We start from the raw sequence: 22,314 nt of genomic DNA, 5'->3' as shown, positions 1-22,314 counted from the left end.
GCATACACACAGCTCACAGCTATACACACACACCTGGACTTGCACACATATACAGACACACAGCATTCATGTAATAGCCATACACACATATGCCTGTACTCACACACATATGCGCACACTTATATTCAGAGACACATCCATGTGCGCCCGCATACATGCACCCACGCACACACACTCACGCGCATAGATATATGCCCCCTACACACACCATTCTGTACACACAGCCACACACACATACCCTGTATTCGCACACAGCTGTGTGGACATGAGTATACACGCACACGCATGCACATACGCGTACATGCTCACACGCTCGTGTCCCCCTACACACACACACACAGATGCGTGCACTCTTCACAACATACATACACGTCTATAGTCACACACAGACGTATTTCCCACATCCACACACATACCCACTGTATACGCATAACCATCTGCACAGCGGCGTACTCACACCCGTGTGCATGCTCAGGCATCCACATTATACACACAGCTGTACAGCTGTACACGCAAGGCTCGCACTCACACCCGTACACCCTATACATGAGCACACACACAGCCAAGTACAGCCACACAGACTTGTGCATACAAGATAGCCATGCACACACACACCTGTACTCACACCTGGACACACCCCTACACACACACACACACACACCTGGATACACCCCTACACACACACCCACACACACACACACACACCTGGATACACCCCTACACACACACACACACACACACACACACACACACACCTGGATACACCCCTACACACACACACACACACACACACACCTGTATACAGCCCCTACACACACACACACACACACACACACACACACACATGCACGCACACACCCCTGCCCTTTCCTAGACTGAATTCCCGGAAAACGGGGGACGGGCTTTGTTCTCCGCACCCGACCTTCTGCATGGGGCCTGGCATGGGGCTCACTACACTTGTCACGTGTGAGGGGACAGTGCAGGCCACTGAAGTGCCTCCTCCAACCCTCCAGGGATTTTGTCACTGACTGGCATCCGTGGGTGTGAATGTATGGTTTCTCCTCTGCAAAGATGAAAACAGCAGTTCTGCACACCTGGGCTGGGCTCAGCCAGTGAGAAGACGCGGGCCTGAGGCTCTGACAGGAAGCTGGAGGGCCTCAGTTTCCCTCTGTAGCGCTGAGGCATTCGGCACCAGCAGTGTTTTATAGTTGAGTCATAGCTGTCCATCGGGCTGGCGCTGAGTCAGGTGCAGGCTCCTGCGACAGTCACTCCAGCAAAGGCCGCTCCTACTGGCCTTTCATTCACAGGCTGCCTCCTTCCTGATGGCCTTCTGCGGCTGTGTGCCCCTTCGCTCAGCAGTGCTGTGGGTGGGGCAGGGCTTCTTCGAGCACAGGGAATGTGCCCCACCCAGCTGTGTCTACGGGACGAGGGCCGTGCAGGCTGGTAGCAGAGGGGGTAAATGGAGCAGATGTCTGCTCCGGCGGCCGCAGTGGAGGGCAGGGTTCAGTGTGAATGCCTCAGCCACAGTGAGGAGCCGTGCTGAAGGGCAAGCAGCCTCGGCCCCAGCTCTTCCACTTCAGCTGTCCGAGTCTCGTTTTCTGCATCTGTAAAATGGACTGGTGAGAGGAGCCACTACAGGGCAGGCGTCCAGGTCCGCGGAGACACACTGTACAAGGAAGCTGGCCCTTCGCGTCCAGCGCTGGCACCAGGGGTTACCGTGGGCGGCGCTGGGCAGGCGCGCTTCAGGCGGAGACAGGGAATGCCGAGTCTGAGATTCCTGCAGAAACTGGGAACAGGGAACGAAGGAGCAGGGGCTGATTCTAAGTCAGGGACTTGCTCTGGATGCAGACGGAGGAAAAGCTCGTCCTGTGGGAATGAGAGAGGCAAAGGCCCTGGGCCACGGAGCCCTGTTACCTGAGTGCCTGCCCTCTGTTCCACTTTCTGAGTCACATGAAACGGCGGCCCTGGGCCAGGGTGGCTCTTTGGCAGCTCTGGACTGGCTAAGAGCCCCTCCCACCCAGCATTCCTAGCCGTTGGCCAGGGATCACCCTGTTACCCACAGCGCACTCATTGCAGGGCGGAGCTCTTGTCATCTGGCCACAGCCCTTTCCAGGTTACTGTAACCAGGCAAAGCCAGGGAGGAGGCCTCAGGTCCCAAAGCCTTCTCTGCACTTTCTCAGTCCTCATGTGCTCCAGCAAGAATAGCACAAGGCTGCAGGCAGAAGGGTAGGCTCAGGCCAGGGGGCTCCTCACAGGCCAGAGATGATAGTCCTGCCTCCCGGAGGCTCTCAGCGGCTGCCTTCACTTACCTCTACCCTTGGCCTGACAGGGTAACAGGAGATGAAGCTACCTCCTCCATCTCTACAGCAGATTCCAGCCCCCAGCTCTATCTACCCAGCCCTCCTCCCCAGCCTGATCCACCCTCCCTCCCTCCCCAGCCTCCTCCACCCTCCCTCCCTCCCCAGTCTGAACCACCCTCCCTCCCTCCCCAGCCTCCATCCACCCTCCCTCCCTCCCCAGCCTCATCCACCCACCCTCCCTCCCCAGCCTCCATCCACCCTCCCTCGCCAGACTCTATCCACCCTCCTTCCCTTCCCAGCCTGATCCACCCTTTCTCCCTCCCCAGACTCCATCCACCCTCCCTCCCTCCTTCCCCAGACTCCATCCACCTTCTTCCCCAGCCTCTATCTACCTAACCCCCATCCCCTGTCTGCTTGTGAAGAGAACAGGGGCAGAGGTTTGCAGTAGGGTAGAGAGAAGGCTCTGAATGAATCACTTGTGGGAGGAAAAGGTCCTGACCAGCTGCTCTTCATGTCTGGAAAGAAGTGTGAGGCCGGATTGGATTTAATTAGATGAAAGTGAATACTTGCATATGCAGCTGACCATTAGCTGATGAATTCCAGACATGGCCACTGGAGGGGTGGACTTTGAGAAGGAGACTAGCATGATGGCCACGGGAGCCAGGCCATCCTGTGTACTCAGGCAAGGGGAGGGTTTGCTCCGACCGCAGTCCCTAAAGAGACAATGTATGTGCCAGGCTCCTGTTGAGCAAATGCCACCTGTCTGTTGTTAATGGTGGGTGGAGGCATGGCTGCCTGAACAGGGAGCTCTGGAAAGCAGAGACCCTCTTCTGGCTCTAGCCATGGGAGGAAACAAGGTCGCAGAGACAGGAGTGGCTGGAGGAAGGACAGCGTCAGGCCCAGTCTAATCTCCCTGGCTTGGAGACTGTTGCCAGGGATGCAGATGAAAACCTAAACACCCTAATGACAGGAAGCCATGGTCCCTCCTCCTATTGAGACCTGGGTCAGGCTGCTCCTCCTGCCTCCCTTCCTCTAGCCTTCTCAGCAGAGGGCAGGGTGGACCCCGGAAGCTTCCCACCCTTGACCCAAGGAGCTTCCATCATGGGGTCTGTCCAGCCAAGGGTGCCTTGCCCTGTCTGGGCGTTGTTTCCTTAAGCTAACCTGGGAGTGTGTGGCAGCTCCCTAGTGATGTGATGTCTCTCTAAGTGCTGCCACATGACAGGGATGTTCCTGCATTTGCCTGGAGCGCCATCTTTACCGCCATCTTTACCTGCCTGGCTCATCTAACTGCTGGCCTATGCCATGCTTGGGGCTGGGCTGGTTCCCAGTGTGATTAAACAGATTTCGAGCCCAAGGAAGGACATCTGAACAGTGGGCTGTTACCCTTAAAAGCCAGGCATCGCCATTGCTGTTTAAGGCAGCACTGATGCCCTCAAGAGCAGCACCCTTGAAGACAGCGCCGTGAGACCCCGTGCAGTAACAGATGGTATTGAGCTGTGTGTGTCACACATGTGCCAGGCAAGCACTCTTTCTTTTCATCCTTATAGTCTCCCTTGGAAACAGAAATTGTTACCCACCACATAGATAGGGAAATGGCTGTTTGGGAAGTTTCAGATTGTTGGCAAAGCTGTTTGAGGTGCTGGCTTTCTTGTAGAGGAATCTTAATCCAGAAACATGGCTGCTCTGGCAAGGGGTCACATCCAAAGCCTACATCTGTGTGATCTGGCTGAATTCAGACATGCCTTTAATCCCAAATAGTGTCTATTGAAGGACAAAGTGACAAGTCAGAGATAGGATGCACACAACTTTCACAAGAACAGAAAGGAAAGAGAAGCTACTTAAAACATCGCAGAGAGAAAGCAAAGAGTTTGTGGAAACAGTACAGTAGAGTTCAGGAGTGCAGTGCAGTTCAGTTGAGTGCAGTTGAATTCGCACAGTTCAGCTCATGGAGCTCAGAGACAGTTTTTCCAAGCAGAGCAATCCAGTGAGAAGTAGAGAGAACCCAGTTTGAAGCAGTCAGCTTGGAGAGGAGTTTGAGCTAGAAGAGGTGAATTGAACCAGCCAGCCAGAGTTTAGAAAGAACTAGGAAGGGTGAGCTTATTCAACAGTAAGTCTCAGAACAATGTTTTGTGAAAACATTGTAGGCCTAGGCTAGCAGACGGAGTCTGGAAGCTGAAGCCTTCAAGGTGCAGGCATGAAGATTAGATTGTAAGGAGGCCTAGAAGCTTCCAGGCCTACGGAGAGTTAGATAGAAATGCTCTGGGCTCAGCTCAAGCTGTGTAATCGTAAAGCCTGGGTACCATTCTCATCCTCTCTTCTGAGGAAATGAAAACAACAAGTACAGCTCCCCTGCTCCCCTGCCCACAGTGCGGGCTGGTACACTCAGGAGTGTGTGCCCTGGAGTGCTTTTAACTTACACTCTTAATATGAGCAGGACTGGGTGTTTTCCCATGTGCTAAGCCGCCATTACATTTCCTTTTCTGGGGCCTCAACCATCTTTGAACCCATTTAAAAACTGGAACAGTAGAACATTCTTCTTTATCCATCTCTAAAAGCAATTTTTGGCTTATCAATTTTAAATATATTTTTATTATGTTGTTTGTCTTTTAACTAAAATATTTATTTATACTTTATATGATTTCTGTGTACATAGTTTAAAAGGACTCCAGTAGACCTTTTAAACCTGGGGTAGACAGACCCAGGTCATCCATCTTCGTTTTCCTGAAAACTCAATGACATTATACTAGGCTTGTTTTATTTGTTTAGTTGGAAGCTCTTGAGAACAAAATAAAAAATAGAAAAAGGTGCCATCAAGGTGCTTTTTAACAGATTTCTGAAGAATATAAACAGAAGTAGTAACTGTTTCATAAGGCAAGGAAGCTACCCAAAGCCCCAAGGAGGGGCTGTTGTAAGCTTTAAAAAAGAACTGTTTCTTTGCCTTTTCCTGCAAAACTGTAATCCCGGGGCTGCAGAGATGGCTCAGCTCTTCCACGGGACCTGAGTTAGATTCCCAGCACCCACATCAGGTGGCTCAGAACTCTCTAACTCTAGTTCTGGGGGATCTGACACCCGCTGGCACACGTGGTTCACGCATGCAGACACAGTGTAAATCTTTCATATATGAAAATCTCACACCACTGTACCCTGGGAGCACAAATCACAGTGGGGTGGACTTCAGCTGTGAACCAAGCTGCTGGCCCAGGGGTCCTGAGCTGCAGGGAGAGCCCCAGCTTCACATCTTCACCTCACACACCCTGGCGAGTGCTAGCACAGAGAGCAAAATAAAACCCTCCAATGAGAACACACAGCCAGCAGATGATGGAACAAAACAGTTCACTACGGAGAAGAAACGATCAAAAACAAGGAAGGGCTTTATGTTTTGGAAAATAATGTGTAGCAGGAAATTTACAACAAAGCCTAAAAGATAAGTCAGAAGGATCTTCCTGATGGTAATAAGATGATAAGATTGCAGGAAAAGGGCAGAAGGGGAGGAGTGAAATGCAGACATCAGTGCTACATCTCAGCTCATAGAACTTCAAAGATGAGGCAGAAAGAGGAGAGGAAAACCATCAGACAAAATAGCACTTCAGAACAGAAGAACAAGCATCCTCAGCTTGCTGGAGCATCAGAGGTGCACCTGCCTGCACGAAATCCATGTCAAAGCACATGGTTGAGCTGGGCGGGAACTTTGGGGACAAGTAAGTAAAGAATCCTAAAGACTTCCGGAGAGACGGGAGTTCTGCCCAGGGCTGAGTAGTCGGTGTGCGTCATTCTCAATCACGGCGTTGACACATGTGGTTAAACTGCTGGAGCTCTGTTGGCTTTTCTTCTCATCCCTGTGACAAAGTAGGTGGCAGAATTAACGTAGTGCAGAAGGGCTTTATTTTGGTTTACATTTTGAGGGCACAGTCCATCATGACGGTCACAGAATAGCCACTAGCTGTTCGGTCCACAAGGCTGGGTGCCGTGGTAGACCCAGTCTGGCACTGAAAACCTGGAGGCTCCCAGAGAGCTGCTGGTCCTTAGTTTGTGATGGAAGCCTGGAACCTCAGCAGAGGGTCAAACAGAGTTAACAGAGAAAACCAGCTCGGTTCTGCAGCAAGAGCATGGGCCAAGTGTGCCAAGGTGAATGTTGGTTTTCCTGCCCCGCCTTTCTACCGGGGCTGCCATCAGAAGGCACAAACAGACTGTGGCGGGCTTCCCACGCCACCAATCAAGAGAGCTCTTGAGGAGTCCTTATTAGGTGACATGACACTGAGTACCACAGTCATCTCGAACTCTTACCTCTATAGCCCTCTTTCCCTGCCAGCACCCTTTGCTCCATACATGTTAGTTACACACACCAAAGCCTCCAGAATCTTCCAAAACAGTGCCACCAGCTGGAGATGAACCGGCGAAATATGAGCCTATAGGAGTGTCTCAGGTAGCCAGTGTTCACTGAAAGGAAAGACAGAATCTGCTGGAAGCTGGGTGTGGGAAGCAGGGAGAAGGCAGGGCCCTGTGGGTCCTGCCAGGACATCAGGCTCTTCAACAGCGTCTCCGATTCCTGCTGTTTTGATGGTGTGAAGTGCTGCTGCCTGGCGACAACTGCTCGGTCCCAGGGCTCCGGTCCCTCCTTACGAAAGCACCCTGGGCCCTTCAGCCAGTTTATAAGCCTGTCCCTTCCATCGAAGCCCACACGGGGTCACAGTCTCCGTGTAAGGAAGGCAAGACTTTAAGGTCAGTGTGCCACAGGGCAGACACAGCGGGAGTGACCGTCAGCAGGCACTGTGTCATCAAACTCACTCACTCATCGGCATCTGGCAGAGGATGCTGATCTCTTTGCAGTGAGTGTGAGAATGGCACAGAGAGACACTTTGGAGAGAGAAGCTAGGTCCAAACTCTGGAAACAGCGTGTGGGTGGAGACCACTCTGCAGAAGGTGGCTTGCCTGTGGGTCTGTGACAGGCCGGCTGGGAGGCGACAACGGCAAGAAGGAAAGCAAGCCCAGTCTCACCTCGGGTGTGTAGCCTTTGTTTCCCCAGTGAGACTCCAGAAGGGAGCAGCACTGCCTGACACTCTGAGCTCATCCCGCAGGCTTGCATGTCAGGGAAGGGTGACCAGCCTCATCGCCCTCTCGGCTCCAGCTCTTCCTCCGTAGCTGCAGTACCCTGCCTCTGTGCCCTGCAGCCCGGTGGTTCATACGTACATGAGGCTTCAAACCAGATCAACATGGCTGCCGTCCCACGATCTGGGCCCCAGTGTGTGCTCATGAGGTCACGATAGCAGGGCTCACTTCGCTGACACACTAATGTCTCTTGTCCCTTTTCCTGCTCTTATTTTCAATTTCATTTTGCTTCCCATTGAGGCTTTTCTGCAAGTCAGTCTGTCTTCCCTCCATCTCCTTATTCCTCTGTCTCTTTCTTGGGGTACCTGTACTCCTGAAGCTGGGACTGGTTTCTACAGTCCTAAGCCCTTCCTGTCCCAGCTCTCTGGGGATGCCGGCAGACCCAGCTGGGCAGACACTGCCTCTGTGGGTGGGGCTCCACTTCGTGGGGCTGGTTTCTGAGGTCTGTCAGCCCCCAGGCCATCAGCATCAGGCTTCGAGGGTAGGTCGCCGATGGGCATGGGACCCAAGGCTAATCTGTCCTGATCCTGATGGCCACTTCTGGGTCCACTCCAGTGACCAAGGCTAATTTTCCAACGGGCACTCCAGCCTTCTTGTCTGCAGTGGCTTCAAACCTAACTGTAGCCATTGTGCGTGTTTAGAAGAGAGAGGCGGAGCCTGCAGGCTGCCATGCCCTGTGGACCCAGGATGATAGCGCCCACGCATAAATGCAGAGCAAAGGTGGCAGAGGCAGCCTGGCCACTCGGTGAGCACCCCAGTCCCTAACCTCACACCAGCCGCTTCTTGAAACTTAGAGTACCCCTGCTGACCTGGGAATAGGCTGGCCCGGTGGGTGGTGGCAGAAGAGTCTCGGAATGGTTGACACCCTTGGCAGACTGTGTGGACAGACGTTCAGGGAGGGGTTGGTCCCTAGTCCTGACCAACAGGAGGGCACACGGTCCTCACGGAGGTAGCAAGTGGCAGGAGCACGGCGCTTCTCCGTGTGCTTGGGGAGACCTGCTGGTACGTTCACTGCCTTGCGCTGGTGACCCTGGCCTTGAAAACAAATGTGCCCCTGTACCCAAGACTGAGGGAGAGAAATGAGGCTGTCTGAAGTCTCAGCCCCAGCAGCATCTCCTCAGCCCTCAAGGGAGCTCAGCACAGAGCCCAGCATGGGCTCGAAGCCAGGTCCAGGGTCCCTGCCGATGCCCTGCCGATGCTGGGTCCCGCCTGGCTTTCCCATGGCCGCTTACGTCATCGCGCAGCAGGGATGCACCCACCTCTTTGGCTTGCGGAGAAGGGAGGACTCTCCTCGGGTGGCTTCGAGGAAGTAGTCCGTACATAAGGCAGCTAAGGCTTAGGAAGGTCAGACAGCTTCCCGGACTACTTCCTCAAAGCCACCCGAGGCAGAGTCCTGTCCATCAGAGCCAACCCCTCCCCCTGCGGCTGCCGTCGCAGAAACATTGTTCTTCCTTACGGGGCATTTGCGATCTTGGCGTGCGCTGTTCCTTCGCCTTTTTGTCCTAGCTCAGCCTTCTCGACCACAAAGAAGAACTAATTGCTAGTGCTTTACTGAGGGAGCACCCCCTTATCCTGGTGGTATCCCTAGACGATGTTATCTGCTGTGACGCCCGTGTCTCACCCCTGTGTGGTACCTAGCGCATGTGCTCGCAGTCCGTCACTGATGGTGACTTCGTGAGTTTCCCTTCCCCCAGCCCGCTGACTGCTCCAGGTGTGAGGGCAGGGTCTGACTTGTGCATCCTGGCATCCCTGGAGGGCAAGGCAGTGCTTTACCTCAGCAGCCTCGGGTCCTGAGAACACTGTCAGTTCAGAGAGCTCGGACCTGCTCGGTCTCCCTGGTGCCACCTCCGCTCCTGAGGCTCAGCATCCAAAGTTCTGGGCAGTGAAATATTCCTGAGGCTGGTAAAGGAAAACTAAGTGACAGCATTTGATTCTGGGGGTGGGGTGGGGGGCTTAAGTAGTGGCGTTTTCAAAATCAAAGTCCAGCTAGTTGCCCTTCTCTCATCCCGTCTGTAGTTTGTTTCTTCCATGTTTTAAGTTTCTTAAATGGCCCAGTCTGGAAATCTTCATGTTTTCTGCTCTGCTTTGCCAGGCAGGGTTACTGACAGAGGGCTTGTGGCTAAGGAAATCACAAAGGAAGCTAGGGCACCTAGCCTGAACCAGCCCCAGACTGGCCCTGGCCCTGGCCCTGGGGACACAGAGAGGAGTCTGGGCTCTGCTGTAACAGATCCTCTCTTCACTGATTCTGGCTTGCGTCAACAAAAAACGAAGCCCCCACTGCACAGCTGGAGCTCTCTTAAATAGCTTGGTGACCCCATCCTCCTGGGGTCAAGGTTCCAGGTGGCCCACCGCCCCCAGGCTTGCTTCTCCACTCTTTGCATGGCTGTGATCCTCCTGGACAGTGACTTTGGGGGTCTCCTTGACCTAATCTTCACTGTCACTTGAGTGGGGCTCTACCCGAGGCTAGATCTTTTTACGTGTATGTGCATGATTTATGTGTATACATATTCATGTGCGTGTCCGTATGTGTGGGTTAACGCTCACGTGCGCCTGTACCTGCATATGTGTGCGCCCGCCCATGGGGGCGCCCTCTCGTTGTTTTTCTTGGAGTTCTGTGAGCCTGGAGCTTGCCTGTCCAGACGACAGTGAGCCCCAGAGAGGCTCCTGTCTACTGCAAGCCCGGGGTTTACAGTTGGGCGCATTACGCCCAGCCTTTTTATGAGGGCGCTGGGGACTGAGCCTGGATCCTCTTGTTCCCATGAAGCACTTTATGGCCGTCTCCAGCTCTCTAGCCCTGTGGACTCTCCTCTGAGGCATCCAGCAGAGGTGGTCGATCGTCCTATTTCTCCTCCGGTCACACAAGGCCCATGTTTTCACATAAAGTTAAAAATAGTTGCTCACAAAAGCTGTGCAGCCTAAGGATCCTCATGTTGTCAGTTCACTCAATAACAGAGTTAATGAACTCCCGGCTCAGGCCATTGCTCAGGGCAGTGTAAAGCTGTGTGAGTGCTGTACATCAGAGCAGCCATGCCTGCTCTGAGGACTTCCTGTTTCCCAACGGCATAGTAAGGCCTGGAATGTGCAGTACTCAGCTTGGGCCTCCCATGCCTGGCCTGTCAGGCAAGAGAAATCGTTCCCATGAGCTGGAAGGACCCTGGCTGGAGCCAGGGAGGGTTTGGATGTGTCCATTATGCCAGCAGATTTGGCCAGTCTCCAGAGCTGGTCCTTCCAGTGAGTGACTACGGATCTCTGTGTAGCCCCAGCACCTCTCTGCTGGGGCAGTCTCTGTGCTCATTTCTTGGGAAGGAGAGAGCACAGGCCACACCCTAAAGTCCTGCTTTTAACTGTCCACGTGACACTGAGCAGGCCACTGATCAGCTTCCTCAGGTGTCAAGCTGCAGTGGTGACTCTTGCAGGCATGCCTCACAGGAAACACTGTATGAGAGTTGCTTTTCTGCCTCTGTGACAAAACATCCACTCAAAGGAGACTTGTGGAAGAAAGTTTATTTTGGTTTGCAGTTCCAGAGAGATTAAGAGTCCACCATGGCAGGGACATGGCAGCTAGTGGCAAACGAAGCCAGAGCAGAAGCCAAAGAGCTTGCACCATTGACTACAAGCGAACGAAGCAGAGCGGATCCTGAGGAAGGGCAAAGACCCAAGCTCCCAAAGTCTGCCCCACTGATATACTTCTGCCAGTAAGGCTGTGCCCCTCGAAGCTCTCCCCTGAAACACTGTCACCAACTGAGGACCAAGCGTTCAGACAGTGCAGCCTAAGGGGGGACATTTAAACCATGGCCTCACACGTGGCTTCCGGGAGGTTATACTGGAGGGTGTGCTCTAAGCTGGGGCATACTACCAGGACGTAGGACAAATTACTAAAATCACTCAGATTTTAATAACTTTTAAATTATTAAAAATGGAGTCAGAGGGGAACTTTCAAGTTACCTAGTAGTTTCTTGGCCAAGGAAACTTTCCTTGAATTCTTAGAGTAAAGCCCATAGAAACAAGCTTGGCACTGAGGTGATGGGACCTGGGGAGTCAGCAGATGGGACAGGCTCAGGGCAGGCTTCTTCAGCATGTGGAACTCCACCCCTCACACTCCCCAGGCAGTCCCTTCCCAAGAAACTGGATTATCTTCTCTAGGAAGAGCCAAGTTTATACAGAAGGAAAAGTCAACAACAGTTGTCCTCATGAAAAAAAAAAAAAATCTGTTAGTCCTCCTCCTAAATTCAATCCTCTCCCTGAGGTCATGTCAGACGGAGAGAATGGCATAGTTAAGGTGGGTCTGGAACGATGGAAGGTCGCCGTGGGCATCCTTCAGGGGCCTACATGCTGTGTCCAGCGTGAACCTACTGTCCTTCCCCACTGGAGCGAGCGCAGTGGAAGCAGATTCTAGGGACACGTGGAGAGCATGTGTGCTTGTATGCGGACACAATGGGAGCGGTCATAACGGGCACAGGCGTGCTCACTGACTTAGCAGCCTTGTACTGAGCGCTGTCGATGCTGTGGCGGTGTTGCGGAAACGTGGCTTTCTGCCTTCAGAGCGCTTCTGTCCAACCAGGAAAGGCTCTCACTGTGCTTGCGGTGAGCTGCCTGCTGCTCCGCCATCAGGATGAGCTTCCTGACGTCGGGTGGGGAGAGTCAAGGAAGGCTGCTGGAGTGAATGACTGCCAAGTTCAGTCTTCGAGCTCACAGCAAAGACAAGCTGAATGGCAGGGTGGAGTGTGTGACAGGAGGAGGCCTAGGTGGAGTAAGCCAGGCTTTGCCTGGGCCCTGAGATTATCCAGTATGGCTTGGGGCAGGACAGTTGAGCTCGGCCCCTATTGTGCAAGCCATATTAGCTGTGTCATGGAGTGTGGATCACTGTGGCCCTCAAGCTGCAAGCATCTGCAGGGAAGACCCCCACAGGGAAGCCCCCCACATCGTCAACCCCAAGGCTTAACAACAAAGACAGAGCCCCCCCACCCCGAGGGAATTCTGGAAAACACTCTTTGTTTGAAAGGGTGTGGGGAAATGGACTAGGAATTCTGACTACTGAGCTGGCCACAGGCTCTGCAGAACAGAGTGCTCCCCCAGAAGACCCATGTGGTGGCCAACAACCATCCTAATCCCCCTCTGACCTCTGTGGCCACTGCATGCACAGGGACACAGGTGCACATGTAGGCAAAACGCCCCCACACAAACTAAATCTAGACAGAAGAAATTCTGAATGCAGTTTTCTTCCTAGACACGTATAAGGTGCACACTCAGGTTCCAAAAAGCCCTACAACAAAGCCTGGCTTGGAACGGCACCCACCTCAGAGCACTCTTAAAACCTCACGGAACGCTTTGCGAGGGCTGGGCAGCCCTGCCTTCCCCAGAGCCTCGTCTGCACAGAAGGTGTTTGGACGTGCAGGGCTGGAGCTCTGTTGACCGTTGCTGAGGCACAGGCCTGCCCTGGGGAAGCGTCTGAGCAGATGGAGGAGTGCTTCGCCTGGTGACACAGGCCTCATTGTGAGCAGGCGCACGCAGCCAGCCCTGTCCACTCTATCTAAAATGCTCGTCAAAATGCATGGTCATGGCTGCTGCTGGCACAGATCCCACTAAAGTCTTCAAACCAGCAGCTGAAATGGAAAAGCCTCCATTGCACATCAGCCCTGAAGGACCCCTTAGCCCTTTCCTGGGGTGGGGGAGCGGCACTGCTGTCCAGAGGGCTGCTCTGGGTTCCCCTGCCTGTCGGTGGGGTGGGGTGTACAGATGGACAGCCTCTGGCCTCTGCAGGAGGACACCAAGGAAGCCGTGAGGAGGTTTCCGGACAGGAAGTATGGTCAGGACAGGCCCTGGCTGGAGCTCTGAGGTGAGCCAGACTGTCCCTTCCCTCTGTCTGGGTCAGTCTCTGAGCCAGGGCCCACTCGCTGAGGGTACAGCACGGCCCCGTTCCTGAACAGTTACTGTGGATGCCGTTAAGCCTCAAAGGGCCTGACACTGGCATGCAACCTTCCAGGTGAGCGCTTATTATCAGCAGGACAGGAGGGAACTCCAGTGGCATCTTGTTCTCAGCTGCTTCCTCTCCAGCCAGCCCTTCAGAAGGGTCTCCATTAGAAACGTGTCCGTGAGACCGAGAGTAAGGGCTGCAGAGCTGGGCGAACACAAAGCAGCTCAGAACTGCCAGGCCAGAGGACTGGCTGAGCTCGGTGGGGTGAGGCAGGCTGTAAAGATGGTCGGACTTTGGTGACCAGAACCCCTGGGACTTTTTATCTTGGCGGTCCCAGGGCCTTCCCCTGAGGAGGCCCGAGCTGGGGAAGGAAGGGGGGTTCCCAGTTACTGCCTGCGCCGGGAGGATGCAGTTTGGCAGCCTGCCTCCCGCTCCAAGGTGGGCTTTGCTCCTCCTGAGCAGGGTAGCAGTGGCAGCCGCTGCTGTGATGCTGAAGAGCTGGGGACCGTCAGGAGAGGAAGGTGATGTCACTCAGCCAGAAGGAATGGCCCCGGGGGCTGGCAGGGCTATGACTGTGCTGTGGGCTGCAGCCCTGGCTGGCCGCTGTTTGACTGAATCCACAGGGTGAGTTGACATCTGGGGCTCCTTCCAGCTAATACAGGGTGTCTGTCCTCTCTCCCTCCAGATTGTGTTCCGGAAGATCAGCGATGTGAAACGGGAAGAGGAGGAGAGGATGAAACGAAAGAATGAGGCCCCCCTCATCCTGCCTCCTGACCACCCTGTCAGGAGACTTTTCCAAAGGTTCCGCCAGCAGAAAGAAGCCAGGCTGGCAGCAGAGCGAGGGGGCCGGGACGCGGACGACCTGGACGTGGAGAAGGGCAACGCCCTCACGGACCATACCTCAGCCAACCATAGCCTGGCGAAGGCCAGTGTGGTCACAGTGCGTGAGAGCCCCGCCACACCCGTGTCCTTCCAGGCAGCCTCCTCCTCCACAGTGTCAGACCATGCCAAGCTGCATGCACCAGGATCAGAGTGCCCAGGTCCCAAGGCGGGCAGTGGCGACTGTGCTAAGCGCAAAGGCTGGGCCCGCTTCAAGGATGCCTGTGGGAAGGGTGAGGACTGGGACCGGGTCTCCAAGGCAGAGTCCATGGAGACGCTGCCCGAGAGGACAAAGGCGTCAGGCGAGGCCACCCTGAAGAAGACGGACTCCTGTGACAGCGGAATCACCAAGAGTGACCTACGTCTGGACAACGTGGGTGAGGCCAGGAGCCCTCAGGACCGGAGCCCCATCCTGGCTGAGGCCAAGCACTCCTTCTACCCCATCCCCGAGCAGACGCTGCAGGCCACAGTCCTGGAGGTAAAGCATGAGCTGAAGGAAGACATCAAGGCCTTGAACGCCAAGATGGCCACCATTGAGCAGCAGCTGTCTGAGGTACTCAGGATACTAATGTCCAGAGGGCCCTCCCAGTCTCCTCAGGAGGCTCGAGACATCTCCAGGCCCCAGTCCCCGGAGTCAGACAGAGACATTTTTGGAGCAAGCTGAGAGGAACATTTCAGAACAAACAAAAAATCACGGACAAAGGCCTGTCCCCTCGCCCTCGACACCCCCACCACCCACACGACCAACAACCTTCAAGGTAGGCTTTTCCTGACAGGAAGTCAAAGTGGGACCAAATGGCGCAGGTGTGGATTCGTGGTCTCTGGAAGGCGTAAGAGGAGCACGAGGGGCACAGCACTCTGCAGGATGGCCGCTGCGTGTGGACAGCCACCGACAGTTACGGAAGAGGGCCATGCTGCCTAGCCAAAGAGCATTTCCTTCAGCGGGTTTTACCAACGCTGTTTGTAAAAGATTAAAACTGCCGGAGGAGGACAGCAGCCATGTGGGAACTCCTGAGAGCCCCGAGAACAGACCACACAGGGCTTCCTCACAAGACCCCCGAAGACCACGACAGGCATAGGGACTTCTGGGCATTCACCCCCTGGGTCTGACATCACCATCTGTTTTCCTACTCTTGCCATTTGTAACAAACTTGCAATAAGGGGAGCTTGATGGGCAGGAGGGCCTTTGTGCCATGGAGATGCGGGCTGGGCTCCTCGGGTTCCCTTGCCTGGAAGAGGCTAGGCAAGGGTAAGGGCTGGAGAGGGCCCTCGCTCGGAACAGGATCTGTTGTGTGGTCCACAGCCTGCTTCTGACACGGAAGCTCCCACCCTCTGGCACTCACCATGCTACAGTAAGGCCTCCTGATGCGAGCTTCTCTGCCCCTGCCTCGACCTTTTCCCAAGCTTGCCATGGCTCTCCTCAGGGTGTGGGGCATTGACAGGAAGGGGCAGGAGCCCAGCGTTGCTTTCCTAACAAACACACACACACACACAACCTCAGAAAACAATGATTGTAGCGAGTACTAGGTTTCTATTTTGATTCTCGTAGGGATTTTTGTCCAGTGCATGGGGTCAATAGAGGACACGTGGGAGCCACACTTAGCCTTATTTGAAAGCCAACCTATTTCCTACTCCAAAAATAATGGCAGGACCATGATTATTCTCCAGGGAGCTGGAGAAAGAGAGTGACGCGTTGGCTTTCATGACGTCTCTGTGATAAGCTGGGGATGTGTGGTCGCAGGGCCGTCTCTCTGCAGATTGCCACCTCCTGGCAGGGACACACACTGCCTCGGTCGCTCGAGCTCAGATGCTCGGCCTTCTCTCAGTGGCATGGACAGGCCAGAGGAGCTAGCCCAGGTGTGCATCTGGAGGGGTGGCAGCAGCGCCAGGGGAGCCTGGAATCTCAGCTGTGCAGTGAGATTCGAGAGGGGCTGGGACAGCGAGTGACACACACTTAGCGCCAACAGCTTTGACGGTTCAGGGTGGCGGCATCTTGAACCTGGCGCTCAGGACATGCTCTACCAAAGAGGCGTAGCGTTCCGCTTGGTGGCCCCGGCACCTGCTGGGTCTCGATGCATGGCCGTCTGTGCAGGATGGACGGCCCTGGGAGAGCAGGGCTGTGCACGCATGTAGCTTTTCACACACTGCTTAAGGGCTGGCTCAGGGCATCCCTAGACCAAGATGCGGCAGCATTCAAAGATGCCCACTCTGGGTAAAGCTAGGCCTGCAGCCTCGTGGGCTGCCTGATGCCAACTGCCCCTGACTGTCCCACAAGGACACTCCTCAAGGATACTCACCAGCCTGGCGCTGAGGTCTAGGAGCTGCTCAGCTTCGGGGAGGCAGGCCCCGTGGCCGGGCCACACTCAGCCTCAGGAGCACCTGCTTCCAGAGCTCCTTCTGGACCGCTCTGGGGCTTAATGGTCCTCTAGCGTCTTGCCAGCCAGTGGGGCAGCGGCCTGCTGCTCCTTAACAGCTGTCTGAGGTGGGTGGCTCTTCCCCATGGGGGTCTGAGGGATCCAGATGCTGGAGTGCCAGTGAGCGCTCTCCGAGGTCAATGCAAATGATGTCTGCATCCTTGGGGTGGGGTGTCTCTGTCCACCCTGGGTTCTAGGAGTGTAGGACCCCAGAGTTCCTGCAGAACACTTGCGCCTGGCTTCTCTTTTTCCTCATTTCTCCAGCAGTCTTGCTCTGATTGGCCTCTCTGAAACAATTCTAAACTCTCACGGCACTCACTGGGCCAGGGGCTGTCTGGTGCCGACCCAGCTTTTATGAGGTCCCAACCAAGGAGCGCAGGATGCTGGCCTGCGGCTTTCTGTGTGAGCCATTGTCCGCTGGCCGAGGAGAGCCTGGGAAGCAGAACTGCCAAGTGTCAGACTCCACCCTGAGATCTCAGACCAACGCCTGAGCTCTGCCTCTTCGGAGGGGTCCAGCCTGTGCTGGCCACTCGGTCTGAACCAGCTACTGTGGCTGCCATCCACACAGAGTGCCGTCTCCCCGGGGCTTCCCTGGCAGGCTACAGGAGGCGGCCCCGCTCTGGCTGACAGCCTGCTCTCTTCCTGCAGGCATGCAGTAGTGTGGGCTAGGCATCAACCAAAGTGGCAGAGTTGCGTGTTCGGTAGGCACGCTGCCTCGTCCGGCGGCCGCGCCATCCCAGAGGCAGGGGCAGTCTCCTCCCCCGTGCAGCCCTGCTGATGCTCTGATGTAGGCACCTTGACCCGCTCCTGCCGGCTTCCGGAGCAGGGCCCATCGCAGCAGCTTCCCGGCGGGCGTCCTTTCTTGGTTTGGGCACGGAAGGTCAAAGCCAGGCCCTTGCCCATGCTGGGGAGAGCTTTGCCACTGAACAGTACCTCCGGCTTTCCTTAGTTGTTGTCAACCGATTCCTAGGGCCGTGTCAGCGCCTCTGGGCTGCCTCAGCAGCAGGATGGTTGGCAAGGGGTAGAGAAACACTGCCCCCCCCAGGCCTCAGTTTCCGAATCCTTAAGTGGAAAAGAGAGAGTGTGAAGCCAGGTGTCCGTGTGCGGGTCGGAATAGAGACTGAATGTACTCTAGAAAAAGCAGTCAGGGCCAGACCCTCGGCACCCTGTCACACTGACAGCTCCCAGGGACACGCTAGGGCCTCTCCGGAGCCCTGGCGAAGTTACAAATAAAGATGTTTAGCCTTAAGACACTTGAACGGAGCCCAGATGCAGCGGGGTGGGGCCTGTCTCCTTCCTAGCCCCTCTCCCACTGTTAGACAGGAGGCCTGCTAGGCCCAGCCCTCGGAGGGCCCTGCTCCCGCAATGTCCGCCGTCGCCGTCGTCCCGTTCCATTCCTGCCTTCTCACTCGCTTCACCAGCGCCTGAGCTCTCCACCCCAGTGCAGTGCACCCGGCCCTGAGCTCCCGAGGACCGTTCTCCAGCCAGGGTGTGGGTGTGGAGACTCCCTCCCTGCCCCTCTCACAGCCCAAAGGCGGCGTGAATTCACCTGCAGCTCACATCAGTCTTCGCACTAGCGCGTCAGAAGCTTAAAGGCGGCCTTAGAATTCCCCAAGGTGCCAGGCCTGGTGGCAGTGTCTCCAGGGCGCCCAGCCTTCCCCCGGGACACTGATTCTCTACCTGTGACTCCAGGTCGTCCAGCCCCCTGCTCCTCCATCAGCAGACAGCATGCTCGTGGGGGACACAGCGCCCCGTGAGCGGAGCTCTTCATGTTCAGACGCGGGCTCAGCATCCGCTGGAGGGCGTCCACACCCGAGCTGCAAGGACATTTATGCTCACGAGCAGCTTGTCGATCTGGGGCTTCTCCTACGAACAGTCTCCATCAGTCCTGCCAAGTCCTTTACCGGGTTTTCGTTTCTTTTTCCTCTGTCCGAACGAGCGTGAATGAAGGAAGTGCACATGAGCGGAGACTGCTGCCAAGCGCCGCACTGTGACTGTGGTGCGGGGCTGTGGAGAGCACGCGGCACTCCAGAGACGACACCCCTTCCTGACATTTTTAAACAAGCACAAATGATCTTTGTAAAAAAAGTTAAATTTTATTTATTATGGTAATAAACTATTTTATATGTGATGCTTGTTTGCCGTGGCCTTTTCTTCTGTCATTCAGTCAGGTGCTGTCTGCTCTTGCGGCAGTTTGTGCTTGGCTCTCACGACCTCCATGAGTGGCTGGCCTAACTCCGGCTCTAGTGATCCGACAGCTTCTTCTGGCCCCGAGGTGCCTGCACCCAGCACACAAACCTAACAAGGTGTCTTTGAAGGTCTGGGAAGCTCGAGGGTGGGTGGCGCCTTGCATTAGTTCTTGTTGCTGGGGCGAAACAGCTTGCAGGAAGGATTTACTTCAGCTCATGGCTTGAGGGCGCTGCAGTCCGTCATGGCATGGAGTCATGGCAGGAGGAGGTCACAATGTACTTCAGTCCGAGCCTCAGCTCTGTTTCTCTCTCTCTCTTTCTCTGCAGCCCATCATCCCAGCCCAAGAAGTGCAGGTAGGCTGAGAGATTTGTCTCAAAGGTAATTCCAGATCCTGTCCTGTTGGCAGTCGACAGGAACCTACCGTGGATTGGGGAAATCACAGTGCTAGCGCCAGCATGCTTTCTGTCTGAGCGCTGGTCACCGAGTGGCCACAGGGAAGTGGAGCGATGCTTGTTCCCTGAGCAGGTTCTGCCTCTGCCGTGGGAAACTAAAAGGCTGCCTCTAGACACGAGTCCTAAAGATACGAGTCCTTCACAGTCAAGCCACGGCGATGGCCGTGGCTTCAGGCTCCAGTGGAGGGGGCAAACCTCGTTCAAACCGCAGCATTTGCTTTCACATACCTCTCCGGTCTGCCTCCTGCTCGAACGTGCCGTTCTCATCTTGAGCAAATTGGCTTGAGTTTTGCATATTAGTGTTGCCCCTACTTTGTAAAAGAGCAAAAACAGCTGTGAGTGACTCTGTCAACAGCATTGACCTCTGACCCCGTGTCATGATGGTGTCCAGGGCTCCTGAGGCAGAGGCCCACCTGCCTGAACAGTTCTCACAGTGCAGCCACAGCTCTGCTGCTTCCTCAGCAGACACGGAGCCAGAGTCCACAGCGCTGCACCCACGTCTTATTACTACCCCGTGACCTAATGTGCAAAAAGTCCTTCCCTCTCTGCGGACGGTGGAACTTAATTCTGGCATGAGTGATCCGTACGGGAAGCCAGTCGGGACATGGAGAGCCTCCCTGGCCAACAACAAGCAGTGGCATTTTTAAAGCCACCCTTCAGCCCCTGTTTGATTACAGACGGGCCTGGCGAAACTAATGATGAGACTACCCAAATCCCAAATGACTAATGCTCAGTTCAGACTCTTCGCTGATAAGCGGCTGAGCATTAACTGCATCCTTAGTCTTCCGTGGTTAAACCCGTAGATAGGATTTTTAACTAGTCAACCCAACTAGCAGTAGGCGCACTAACTCACACGACCTTTGGGGCAGTGGGTGGGGCTCAGCCCTATTGTTCACATCCATCCCGAGGTGTTTGCCTAAAGTATAAACGCTGTAGTTAGGTTTCCAGTACATAGCCAGCCAACAGCAGAGAAAATAGTCTCCATTTCTGCAAGGGAGCCCGGCCCTGCCCGCCACACACAGTTGCCAGCAGCAGGTCCCACGGGTACGAGTGATCTTCTCTGGACCAAGACCATGTTCTCACACACCTGGAAATGTAATGCCATTCGGCACTCTTTGTGGCTCCAAGAACCGACCACGATGCCAGCAGGACTTTGGTTGCCTTTGGGCGTCTTGCTTCCCTCCTGGTGCCAGCTACCTCCGCAGTTGACCAGACTCTGGCTTTGCTCTGGAGCTAGGTCTGGGCCCGAGGGTTCCGGGACTGGCAGTGACTCCGCACCTTGCCCAGCGGTTTTCCAGAACTGCTCCGGAAGTTGCCAGGGCTGATGAGATGGCTGACTGTTGCCGGGAACCAGACTTGGGGTCTATTCACAGGCAGTGGAGACTGCAGGTGCTCTCAAAATTTTTATTTAAAAATGTACAAAATAAGCCTAGAAAAAAAACTGAATTATCTATGGAACAAAAAAAGGTTTTGCTTTCTTTGAATGAGATAAGGCAATAAAACCCACTGAGCAAAACAGACTTAGCCCCTGGGGCCTTGCCCAGTAGCACCTGTGCGTGGACCCCACTCTCCAGCGCAGAACAGCTGGAAGAGGAACGACCGTGTTACTCCATGGCCACAGATCTCAGAAAGCAGCAGCTACGTGGGGACTCCCCAGGAAAGTTCATACTGCAGAACTTCCCAGAATGCCCCAGCCATACCTCACCCATTCTAGCCGCTTGAAGCAGTGTGGATTGCTGCCTCCCTACCAAGGACTGTCCTGTGAGGGCTAGTCCAGAGCCCCCAGTGCAGGACATGGGAACAGGTCATCAAAGTATTATAGACCGTCTCAGGGAGGGCGGGCCCTCCCTAACCAGGACTTCCGTGCCAAAATAAAGTGTTGATTCTGAGTTCAACTCACACTGCATCTTTGGTAGAGCAGAAAGAACTCAACAGGTCTGTGGGAGGATCTAGAACAAATGTCGCCAGGTTTAGTTGAGAGGACACTGCTCTGGACTCCATCTTACGCAGCAGGAAGCTTCTGGGGTAGAAACTCTTTGAAGCTCTACAGGATTTGGGGTTGTACATTTTCTGAGCTATATCAAGCTTCCAGTCTCAGAGAGAAGATGAATGGAAGGCGGCCCTCAGGGATGTCCTGGAGTGGAAGGCGGTCCCTCAGGGACTGTCCTGGAGAAGGCGGCCCTCAGGGACTGTCCTGGAGAAGGTGGCCCTCAGGGACTGTCCTGGAGTAAAAGGCGGTCCCTCAGGGACGGTCTCTGAGTGAGAGGTCCGGGCGGAATGCCGTGTCCCTGAAGGCTGACAGCAAGGCTGACCTGGCTCAGCAGCATTAGAGAACTGTGTATGTCTGGGCCCAGGCGATACCCACATGTGCATAGCAGTACAGGAATCCCAATACAGACAGGGTCACCCATGGCCAGCCTATGGGAAGAGGCAGAAAGGAAGAATGGTGAGAAGGCCTGGGCAGGCCTTCCTGGCAAATTGTCTCCCAAGGAGATGGCAACAGAAACACAGGCCCCCAGAAGACCCGCTTTGTGTGGACCCAGCAGGTTGGGTCCTGTGCTCTCATCAGGGTCGCTGTGAAGTGAAGGTTACATTGTTGCAAAAGCAGACACGCTTAGGGACGGGGCAGCTTTTAAAGAGTGTGTTCTGTGGGGACTAAAGCAAAGGGCCAGAGAGAAGACGGCCTGGGGGGCTACGGCCACTCTCCAAATGCAGAGCCGCTGTTGGCCACGTTTTAGCGCACAGAAAGGCCCTAGGGTGGGTGTTGAACTTCACGGCCCGGAGCCCAGGGCTGACACGGCTCGGCACTTGAGACTCTGCTTCTGCAGAGGGCGAGGGCTCAGCTCCCGAAGGGCGGCTCTCAACTCCCAGAGGCCCCAGGTCCAGGGACTGCAACGGCCTACGCTGGGCTCCATAGCCCCTGCTGCACGTATGTACCTGCACACACTCAGGCATGTGCGCGTGCCTATGTGCACACACGGCGTTCTCTGCACACAGCGTGCACACACACACGCACACACACAGCCCATATTCCCCACATACATGTGCACACACACACA

General features: G+C 55.0%; 2 protein-coding genes across 2 annotated transcripts in view; one reads left to right on the top strand and one right to left on the bottom strand.

Annotated features, from left to right (window-relative positions):
- Nucleotides 1–14,871, top strand: part of Kcnh1 (potassium voltage-gated channel subfamily H member 1) — a 265,929-nt gene extending 251,058 nt beyond the window's left edge. The window contains exon 12 of the mRNA XM_055609189.1: nucleotides 14,006–14,871. Coding sequence (XP_055465164.1) covers nucleotides 14,006–14,863 — 858 coding nt within the window. The 3' untranslated portion in view covers nucleotides 14,864–14,871. The remainder of the gene's footprint in view (nucleotides 1–14,005) is intronic.
- Nucleotides 14,810–22,314, bottom strand: part of Hhat (hedgehog acyltransferase) — a 199,362-nt gene continuing 191,857 nt past the window's right edge. Inside the window, exon 12 of the mRNA XM_055609242.1 lies at nucleotides 14,810–21,673. Within this exon, the coding sequence (XP_055465217.1) occupies nucleotides 21,582–21,673 (92 nt within the window). The 3' untranslated portion in view covers nucleotides 14,810–21,581. The remainder of the gene's footprint in view (nucleotides 21,674–22,314) is intronic.

The sequence above is a fragment of the Psammomys obesus genome, unplaced genomic scaffold (genome assembly GCF_907164565.1).
Source record: "Psammomys obesus unplaced genomic scaffold, mPsaObe1.curated_primary_1811, whole genome shotgun sequence".
NCBI lineage: Eukaryota > Metazoa > Chordata > Mammalia > Rodentia > Muridae > Psammomys > Psammomys obesus.
Note: the sequence above shows the minus strand (reverse complement) of the source record. Positions and strands in the feature narration are given on the sequence as shown.